Here is an 11,140-nt window from a genome sequence, read left to right on the forward strand (position 1 = left end):
CTGCCCGAAGACCACAAGGAAGAGCCGGGGTTCTGGTTAGAAATATAAAAGGCAAACAGAAATGCTAAAAGTCTGTTTTAAGCTTATGCCTTCCAAGGCATCTGACATTTTATTTAATGTTATAAAGAAATATACTTGAGTATTGCTCGACCTTCAAGGCCAAATGGAATTACCCTTATTCACTGACAAAACTGAGCCTCAATTTCCCTCCCTCTATTAAATTCCCATTGCTGATGCCCACGGCCCACGGTGATCACACTCCATGCTGTGTGTTTGGCTGGATCTCCGTGTTCTCTTTCCCTCACCCCACTGGGGCACATTTGGGAGAAGGTGCAGCATGATTCCCCGTGGGCGGGCCCCGCGCCTTGCACATGGCAGCCCTGACTAGCGTGTGAGAGGAAGGGCCCAGAGCCAGATCCAGGCCCATCTACTTGCTATGCCTTAGTTTCCTTCTCTGTAAAATGAGAATAATAAAAATACATACACCAAAGGCTGAAGTGAGAATTAACTGCGTTAATAGAAGTAAAATATTCAGAATCATTCCTGGCATGTAGTAAGCACTGCATTAAGTTTTACCTGTTTTCAAAATGATAATTAACACTATTTTCCCCATTTATTATGATCATTTTATGTGGGTTTTGCAAGATTAAGTTAACACACATAAAAACCCTTAGAACGGAGGCTGGCACACAGTGTGGCCTCAGTTAATGTTAGTTGGGTTTATTGGTATTAATTTGCATGTACTCAATAGATATATGTTGAGTATGAATTTGTATGTATGTGCTGACACCATAACTGCTGTTTTTTAAACCAGCATAAAGAAACTGTTCAGGACCAGATCATATAAAATGCGAAAGATTTATCTGCAGCACCTCATTAGAAGGAAAGCAAAAAGGGTTTTACCAAACTTGGGGTAATTTTATTGCATAAAAACACTGGCCTTAGAGAAGAAAGCCAGAGTCAACCAAACACGAACACTTTCTGGAAGGTCAGGACTCTCTGCTAAGTAATAAAGAAATAACAACAAGAACATCTGCTAACATTTACCGAGCACTTACCATGTGCCCAGCACCATGCTAATACTTTTCCATAGCCAATATCACAGTTAATGTCCTTAAGACCCCTAGGAGGCAGGCCCCCCACTTGCCAGATGAGGAAACTGAGGTTAAAGGTCACCCAGCCTCCCCAAGGTCACCCAGCTTGTTAGGGACAGACAGAAATGCCAGAACAATGCTCTTAATCTCCATGCAAAGTAGTTCCCTGCAGATTGGACAGATTAAAAAAAAAATCAAGGGCTTCCCTGGTGGCGCAGTGGTTGAGAATCCGCCTGCCGATGCAAGGGACACGGGTTCGTGCCCCGGTCCGGGAAGATCCCACATGCCGCGGAGCAACTAAGCCCGTGAGCCATGGCCGCTGAGCCTGTGCGTCCGGAGCCTGTGCTCCGCAACGGGAGAGGCCACAACAGTGAGAGGCCCGCATACCGCAAAAAAAAAAAAAAAAAAAAAAAAAAAACTCTTAAAAAAAAAATCAAGAAAACTTTCAGAAATCAATAAAAGATGGACAGTTTTGTCTTGCCAAGAATGGATCATCATTTCATAAACGAAAGGGTATGTTTAGTAGGAAGACAGGAGGGAAAAATCTCAGCGTAAGTCCAAGAAATGACAGTAGCCTTACACAGAAATACGTGTGTGTGAGCATGCATGTGACACAACAGTCTTTTTCTTTGTCATTTCAACACAGATCTGTGACAGCTTCACACACACCTCTTTGAATCAGCATTTGGGAACCACTGCTGTATCTCCTCCTGCCATTAGAAACCTAATACTCACTTTCGTTCCCATTTCTTATTTGTGGGAAGTTAAATAACCATTATCTAACCCATTATTAAAACTCTGAGTAGAGGAGAAAGTGGAATTAGATTAAGCCAATTCTGAAGCCTGCCCAGGAAAAGGGCATTAGCAGCTACAAAATCACAGACTTTAGCACCACGTAAACGAAACAAAACAACCATGAACCTGAAAGATGCTACCATATTTTTTAATGTGTTTTTTTTTTTCGGGACCCAAAGCCCTACGGAGTCCCTTCCCTGCTAGGAGCCCATTCAACAGTTCCACATCTGACCGTGACCCGCCTGTGCCGACGTGTGAATTCTGGGTTCACGCCCTCATATTCTGCACGCTTCCTCTGCCACCCATCATTCAGGGCTCATTCCCAGGAGAACACACAAACGTTTCAAAAACCTTTGGGGAGGAACCAAACTGCAAACAGTTCTTCATGAGATCCTTTTCTCATAGTGTGTGTCTTCCACCATACGACACAGCTTTGCCAGTCACTGTGAACAAAACGGGGTTCCCATCATCTAAATCCATCAGCTTCACACTGCTAAAGGCCAGGAGGTCTGGGTTAGGAATGAAACTGTCTCTCCTCATCAAACACCTGCACATCTGAGCTTAGTCCAAATGAAGAATATAAAACTCCTCTTTGGACAGACCCTGGTGGATACCTATTTTAAAAGAAACCAGAACCAAACACCCCATCCTGAGTGGGATGCAAAGGGAGAAAGCAACACATATTCAAACGACAAAACACTGTTGTGCCAGGCATTGTCCTAGGCCAGTCAACCTGCAACACGGGTGAGTCTGTCCCCTGTGGACATTGGTGGTGTCTGGAGACGAATTTGGTTGTCACAGCTGAGGGAGGGGAGCTACTGGCCTCTAGCAGGTGGAGGCCTAGGATGCTGTTAAATATCCTGCCATGCCCAGGACAGCCCCACATCATAGAGCTATCCAGTCCAAAATGTCAACAGCACTGAGGTTGAGAAACTCTATTCTAGGTTCTGGGGACACCACAGTAAACAAGGAAGAGACAGAAATCCCTGCCCCCTTGGACCACATTAGAAAAGTATAGACTAGGTTATAATGTAAGTACTATGGAAAAAAACAGAGCAGGGCGAGGAAGACTGAGAGTTTGGAGGGAGAGCCACTGCATACAGCGTGGTCAAGTAGGCTTGGTGGGAATGACATTTAAAGGAAGATGTGAAGTTGGTTGGGGAAGGAACGAATGCCATTGCTCTCTGGACAAAGAGAGAAAGAGGGGGCAGCAAGCGCAACATACAAAGGCCCAGAGGTGGAAGGATCTGGAGTATTCCGGGAATGGTGAGGACACTGGCTGGAGCGGAGGGAGCCAGGAGAGTGGCAGCAAGAGATACAGTGAGAGCAGACAGGAAGCTTTCCCATACAATCTGCCTGGTACCATTTTAAGGGTCTCGAGTTTTACTGATATTAGGAGCTACTGGAGTGTTTTGAGGGTTCTGAGGAGAGAATGACATGATGTAACACATTTTAACACGGGGTTTCTCAACCACAGCAGTGACAATTTGGGGGTCAGATAATTCTTCATTGTGGGGCTGTCCTGTGTACTGGAGAACGTTTAGCAGCATCTCTGGCCTCTACTTACTAGAGGCCAGTAACAACCCCCATCCATTGTGGCAACCAAAAATGTCGCCAGACATTGCCAAATGACCCCTGAGGGGTAAATCACCCCTAGGTTGAACATCAGTTTTAACAGGAACATTTTGGCTCCTGTGTGAAAAAAACACTGAAAGCGGGTAAGGATGAAGGCAGGAGACCAGGTAAGAGACTGTCACCAAGGGCTTCCCTGGTGGCGCAGTGGTTGAGAGTCCGCCTGCCAATGCAGGGGACAGGGGTTCGTGCCCCGGTCCGGGAAGATCCCACATGCCGTGGAGGGGCTGGGCCCGTGAGCCATGGCCGCTGAGCCTGCGCATCCGGAGCCTGTGCTCCGCGATGGGGGAGGCCACGACAGTGAGAGGCCCGTGTACCGCAGAAAAAAAAAGAGAGACAGTCACCCAGGTGAGGGCGGATGGCAGTTTGAACCAAAGTGGAGGCAGAGGAGTTGGTGACAAGTGGGCAGATTCTAGACATATTTTCAACTCCAAGAGACAATCCAGAAAATAAAACTGAGAGACAAAATAGTTGCAGTCGTCTTCACCTTCCAATTTCAACTTTTTCCAAGCAAAATTAAAAGAAGGGAGGTGCCCCGGCAAAGACTTAATGACAAAAAGCCATGAGGAGGCCTTGAACGTGCAGCCCTTGTAGAGTCATACAACAGATGTTGATGACAGTACATTAGACAACTGTGGAAAACAGTACTATATGGAAATTTTGCCAACCCCATATATTTATTCACAGATTTTATTTCACTGGTTTATTTCAAAGACCATGTGTCTGCTCCACAGACAAGTTTTACAGCGTTTTTAATTTAGCCTTCCTCTGCACACCAGTTCTGTCCCGCACCTGTTTCCAGCTTCAACGTGTGAAGCCAGAGCTTCCCACATCACCGAATTTTTCCTTACACGTGCAAGCTAGCTCCTGAGGACGTTCAACCCTTGCAAGTCTTTTTTTTTCTTTTTTTTTTTTTTTGCCGTCTCTGAAAAAGAACAGGCCCCAAATCCTCCAACGTGAGTTTCATGACATTCATTTGGGTTTTTCCAGATGGTATTTTCCTCACTCTCTCAAACTCATTTATATTATTTATCAGCTACGATCAAAACGTTCCAAACAGTCCGGTTATTTCTTTCAGGACCACACACACACACACACACACACACACACACACACAACCTCATTCTGGCCATGTAAGCATTTGCTTATAGAAGCAAAAGCAGAGACTGCTCGGTAAAACACTGGTCCCTTCAGCCGAATGCAGATAAAGCCCCAATGAGCATAGCCAACAATACCCTTTACACACTATTACTCCACACCCCCAACCCCCAATGCACACAATCTAGGCTCACACACAGAACAGCCATTATGAAGCGAAACCATCAACTAAAGGCTGGTTTTAGGCAACTAACTGCACAGGAGGTTTCCTTCCAATCTCTGTTAAGCATCTGCCAAGAGGCTGCTTCAGCCACCTGGTCAGTGGGTGCGCTGTTCCCACATTTTCTTCCCCGAAGTGGATTCAGACTCTCACACAGCCCTGAAGGAAGCAAACCTGGCTACACTTTCCACTGGATCAAGTACCAGACCCATGTGCCCCAGCAGCTAAGATCACACCACCTCCCTCCTGATTCAGCTGTCTCTCTTCATTCACCCTGATTTCTGGACCCTCCTCCCCTCTGCCAGCCAGGGCCCTTCACCCAGGCCCTACCCACTGAGAGGGGTGGGAAGGAAGGTCTGAGAAGGGTGCAGAAGCACTGCAGAACCTTCCAGTTACAGCCTCATCTTACCTCACAACTGAGAGAGGTGGAACTAAACCCTCTCTACTCACGGCCTCAAATGATCATCTCCCTCTTAGTAAACATTGTAAATGTCCTGAGTAGCCACAGGGCAGAGAGAAAAGAAGACACCCAACCCGTTCCGACGGACGAGTGGGAATGGAGCCAGCATAGGAAGTGGGCACTAGGGGTGGTGGGGCGCCAGAGCAGCAGACGTCTTCATTCCTCTCCCCAAAAGTTTTTTAAATCCCCAGAGAATTAAACACTTGTCGCTGCCCAACAGGGGACACTCCCCAAACCCTCCATCTGAAAGCTTCTTCCCCTCCAGGGAAGGCCTGAATTTGAACGGGACCCTATAGCCCAGGAGTTCAAGCTGGACGAGGAGACACGCCCCCCCCACCGCCGCCCCCACCCCACCGCTGCTCGCCACCCCCCGCCCCTCCCCCGCTGGGGTGCAGCGACCGGGAAGGTGAGGGGCGGGCCTTGGGAAACCTCACCTGAAGGCCGCCTGGGGCGGGTTTTCCCAGAGAGGTGGTCGGACTCCTAAGAGGCAACAACACAGGAGCTAATTGCTTCCCTCTAACATCGCGCTCGATCCACCCCAAGCTCTCCCTCTCCAAGTGCTCAGCCCGCTGGGATCTTCAGGAAAAGGGTTCACTCGAAACTCTTTTTCCTCCTTCCCATCCGAACAGCGTCCGGGCCCGGCGCTCCTCCTCCCCCACCTCCGCGCCGCGGCACTCCCCAGCCCCCAACAGCTCTCAGCAGCTGGTATCCCCAACCGAGGGTCCCCTCGTCCCCGCGGCCGGTCCCGGGCTGCCCGCCGCGCCCCCAAAGTGCGCCTGGGCGGAGAACCCCGTTGGCGCACCGGCCCAGCGGTCACGGCCCCCAACTGCGGGGATTAGTTCGCCCTCTGCCCCGGGGCAAGGGCACGGGGTCCTTGTCCCAGAGCCCCGGCGAGCGGCTTTCCTCGCCCCAGGGTGGGAGGCGCGGAGTTCCCTAGCCGCCGGCCGCGCCTCCCTCCAGCTGTCACCACTCACCTGCTCTTCAGGGGTTGACTCTTGAGTTCGTAATAGGTTTTGGGCTCTTCGTGAAACTCCTCCCCGACTTCGAAATCCGGCACGATCCCCGATTCCGACTGCATGGCTCCCGCTTCACGTCCTCCCACTGCTCCAAAGTGAGAACCGAGCCTGGGGGCGGAGGGGAGGTGGCGGGGCCTGGGTCCCCCGAGCGGTGCGCCCCCGCGCAGTGCAGAGCTCAGCCCGCTGGCCCGCGCGCGGCCGCCAACCCAGGCGCCCGGAGTTTACACTCGCACCCGGGCGGGAGGGGCGGCTGCCCGGCGCCGCCTGGGATCTGTAGTCCCGGCCGGGCGGGGCACTCCCGGCTTGCCAGGAAAGCCGCTGTCCCGAAAACTACAATTCCCAGAAGGCCAAGCGAGGGCAGAGGCAACGTGGTAGACACCGCTAGTGCAACTCCTGTTTGGATTCATTGTCAATGTCAGCAGCTCCTGTCCCTCCTCTCTCGCCACTTGCTTCAACGGTACAGACGTGGCTATTTAATATTAATAAGAACGAACTCAGCCCTGCTCTCCTACCATCACTCCTCCTCCCATCTCACACATTCGCGAGGGCACGCCAAGTCCTTATTTTTTTTAAAAAAGGGTTTTGACACTGAAAAGTTTCAGCCTTCAAGCCTCCCTTAAAATAAGAAGACTTTCTATCAGGCTACATGCTTCCCAGCGCTGTTGCGACAAATCAACTTGTCCTCGGTTTGGCACTGAGTGGAGGAACTTTCCTTCACTTTGTAAGTAAAACAGTACTGTAGAAAGTGTTCTTGTGCGTTCCTTTCCCGTAACTAACTCAATCTGGGCTTTTACAATACTGTTCATCCATCTGGATGACTCTCCCCTTTATCCAATTAGCCACTTCTAATCTAAAGCGGTACTTGAAAGGTGCGGTTAATTTTAAAACGCACGAAGTTACAAAACAGCGTCGTCACTGTCTGCTTTTGATTTCTCAGTTGGCTGGGAGTTCAAATGAGATTGTCCTGACATTTCAGACGTGCAGTTGTGGGGCGCGTGAAATGTACAAGCGTCAACCCCCCACCCCCACCCCCACCTTCCCGGCACTCATTTAGGTAACAGATTAACAGGCTCTGTTATGGCTCGTTTGAACTTCCAGTCTTTCCCTCTGATTACTTCCAGTAGGGTGTTTTCCTACTTTTAAAAGTGTTTTGAGGCATCAGGGAGGAAGTAGAGAGTTAGGGGGTGGCTTTTAAAGTTCTAAGACCCACAGTTGAAATCCCCAGTCCTTCTCTAAAGTGCTGTGTAATCGTCAGCTTGTCACTTGATTCCTAGAAGCCTCGATTTCTTCATCTGTAAAGGAGGAGATTGGCAAACTTGTTTTTTGAAGCTGTTGCAAGGTCAAATGCAAGAGAGTGATTTGTAATCTATAAAAATGCTGCTCAATGGTCAGTTTTATTTATTAGATCTTGAAGATATTCCTTTCAGACTAACACTTCATCTGTGAGTTTGTCCTTTCAAAACTAATAAATTAAACGATCACCCTGCGAGAAAACTCTAAAGAGGCTAGACTAATGATGGGCACCTCCCAGGAGTTGGCTGTTTGCTAGTTTGCCTCACATGAGGCATTTTTATGTGCACATTAGGTCCATACCATTAAAATATTACAGGACCTGAACCTTCCTAAGAAAAATAAGCTTTTTGTGCTCATGAATATGGGATCCCATATTCCATGAGAGACTGCTAGAAATTTGATGTTAAAAGTTTTTTTTAAAAGTGTTATTCTCTGCCAGAAGGGAGAGGAAATGTAAAACATGCAGGAAACATTGAGTCTAGACTCCTAGTCTCATCTTGTTCCTCAACTGTAAGTGGTTGGAATGTGGTAGAGAAGGGGTTGATTATCATAATAAGTTTGGGGTATTACAGGCATTTAAGGGGTATGGGCCAGAGATGCCATACATCTTGCACAATGACAAACTGTCTTGTCCAAATATCATTGGTACCCACGTTGAGAAACACTGGAGTGTTCTTAATCTTTTGGTTCACCAGAAGCCTTTTAATGTAAGGAAAGCTATGGACCCTCTCCCCAGAAAATGTAGATGAAAACAAGATTCTTGTCATATTTTTTTCTGCTGACCTTTAAAGGCTATCAAGGACTTCAGTTAGAACTGTAGTTTATAACCTCTTTAGAACTATAATGAAACAGTCCATTTTGTCATTATATCCAATAGTGACCTGCTAGACCTAAGGGACCAAACCCACAGGGGAAAAAACTGTCAGAAAAGCTAACACACCTGAACATAGCTCCAACTAAGTAATCTTGCCTGGAGGTACACAGAGACGCTGTTACTTTTTCCCCTACACCTTTTCTTCTGATCTCATCCTACTCTTGGTTCGTCCTACTCTTCCATTACCTATAGTAGGGTTACTGATGACAATGCCATCGCTACCCAGTGGGAATGGATATGTGACTAGTCCTGAGCCACCAGTGAGTCCATTTTCCTAGCCATGGTGATTCCTTTAGGGATGGACATGGTACCCTAACATGACTAGAAGTCCTCCTTGGCACTCTTCTTCTAGGGCAACTGGGGAAGACTGTCTGATTCTTGGAAGCACAGTGCTGGATGGAAGGAAAGCTACAGCTTATTACTTATGGCCCCAAAGGGAAGCTGATCAAAAACGAGAGAGAATGAGACAAGATCAACAATCAAAGAGAAGCAGAAACAAGCAAAACTGAGAAATAGAAAACAACAATAACATTGTTTCAGCTCCCTGTTCCAACCATACCTGAAGCCAGATGTCCTTGGACTTTTCAGATATATGAACCAAAAATTTTTTTTCTTTTTGGTGGAACCATTTTGGTTTACGCTTCTGTCACTTGCAACGAAAAGAGCTTTGAGTAATTACCTTAAAAATCTTTTACTCCATTTAATGGACAGTTTTCCGTGGACTTCCATACCATTAATTCATGTAACAAAAAGTTGGGGATGGCCCCTGGCAGATGACCCCTCTAATCCCTCTTCATTAGTGAATTAAACCCTAGGAGTAGATGCCTCTTCTTTTAAAAAGGTGATAAAGATCAATAGCTCCATACATTTCAACCAAGGACCATGCCTGTTAAAAGCACCAAGGCAATGGCTAGAGATTATAATTATTGTCATTAATAATATGACCTATATGTATGTAATACTTTACTTTTTTTACACGTTTGTCATTGGAGCACTTAAAAATCCAGCAAGGGGAAAGAAATCATAAAGATCAGAGCAGAAATAAATGAAGTAGAAACAAAGAAAACTATAGCAAAGATCAATACAACTAAAAGCTGGTTCTTTGAGAAGATAAACAAAGTTGATAAACCTTTAGCCAGACTCATCAAGAAAAAGAGGGAGAGGACTCAAATCAAGAAAATGAGAAACGAAAAAGGAAAAGTTACAACGGACACTGCAGAAATACAAAGCATCGTAAGAGACTACTACAAGCAACTCTTTGCCAATAAAATGGACAACCTGGAAGAAATGGACAAATTCTTAGAAAGGTATAACCTTCCAAGACTGATCCAGGAAGAAACAGAAAATATGCAAAGACCGATCACAAGCACTGAAATTGAAACTGTGATTAAAAATCTTCCAACAAACAGAACCAGATGGCTTCACAGGTGAATTCCGTCAAACACTCAAAGAAACAACACCCATCCTTCTCGAACTCTTCCAAAAAATTGCAGAAGAAGGAACACTCCCAAACTCATTCTACAAGGCCACAATCATCCTACTACCCAAACCAGACAAAGATACTACAAAAAAAGAAAATTACAGACCAATAACACTGATGAATATAGATGCAAAAATCCTCGACAAAATACTAGCAAACAGAATCCAACAACAGATGAAAAGGATACCATGATCAAGTGGGATTTATCCAAGGTGTGCAATGATTCTTCAGTATATGCAAATCAATCAATGTGATACACCATATTAACAAACTGAAGAATAAAAACCATATGATCATCTCAACAGATGCAGAAAAACTTTTGAAAAAATTCAACACCCATTTATGATAAAAACTCTCCAGAAAGTCGGCATAAAGGGAATCTACCTCAACATAATAAAGGCCATATACAACAAACCCACAGCAAACATCATTCTCAATGGTGAAAACCGAAAGTATTTCCTCTGAGATCCGGAACAAGACAAGGATGTCCACTCTTACCACTATTATTCAACATAGTTTCGGAAGTCCTAGCCACAGCAATCAGAGAAGAAAAAGAAATAAACGGAACACAAATTGGAAAAGAAGAAGTAAAACTATCAGTGTTTGCAGATGACATGGTACTATACATAGAGAATCCTAAAGATGCCACCAGAAAACTACTAGAGCTAATCAATGAATTTGGTAAAGTTGCAGGATACAAAATTAATGCATAGAAATCTCTTGCATTCCTATACACTAACAATGAAAGATCAGAAAGAGAAATTAAGGAAACAATCCCATTCACCACTGCAACAAAAAGAATAAAATACCTAGGAATAAACCTACCTGAGGAGGTAAAAGACCTGTACTCAGAAAACTATAAGACACTGATGAAAGAAATCAAAGATGACACAAACAGATGGACAAATATACCATGTTCTTGGATTGACAGAATCAATATTGTGAAAGTGACTATACTACCCAAAGCAATCTACAGATTCAATGAAATCCCTATCAAATTACCAGTAGCATTTTCACAGAACTAGAACAAAAAAATCTTAAAATTTGTATGGAGACACAAAAGACCCTGAATAGCCAAAGCAGTCTTGAGGGAAAAAAATGGAGCTGGAGGAATCAGACTCCCATACTTCAGACTATACTGCAAAGCTACAGTAATCAAGACAATATGGTACTGGCAC

At 45.8% G+C, this 11,140-nt stretch overlaps 1 protein-coding gene across 31 annotated transcripts in view; it reads right to left on the reverse strand.

The window, feature by feature from the left end:
• MITF (melanocyte inducing transcription factor) overlaps positions 1-7,258 on the reverse strand; it is a 226,937-nt gene extending 219,679 nt beyond the window's left edge. For 13 of the 31 annotated variants that reach the window (XM_067043664.1, XM_067043646.1, XM_059077853.2 and 10 more), the window contains exon 1: positions 6,274-7,149. In XM_067043664.1, the coding sequence (XP_066899765.1) occupies positions 6,274-6,377 (104 nt within the window). In that variant the 5' untranslated portion in view covers positions 6,378-7,149. Of the gene's footprint in view, positions 1-5,733; positions 5,780-6,273 lie in introns of all 31 variants that reach the window. The other 18 variants (XM_067043660.1, XM_067043658.1, XM_067043651.1 and 15 more) reach the window with 6 other exon arrangements.
• Positions 7,259-11,140: the final 3,882 nt, after the last annotated feature.

Source organism: Kogia breviceps, chromosome 10 (genome assembly GCF_026419965.1).
Source record: "Kogia breviceps isolate mKogBre1 chromosome 10, mKogBre1 haplotype 1, whole genome shotgun sequence".
In the NCBI taxonomy this organism is placed as follows: Eukaryota; Metazoa; Chordata; class Mammalia; order Artiodactyla; family Physeteridae; genus Kogia; species Kogia breviceps.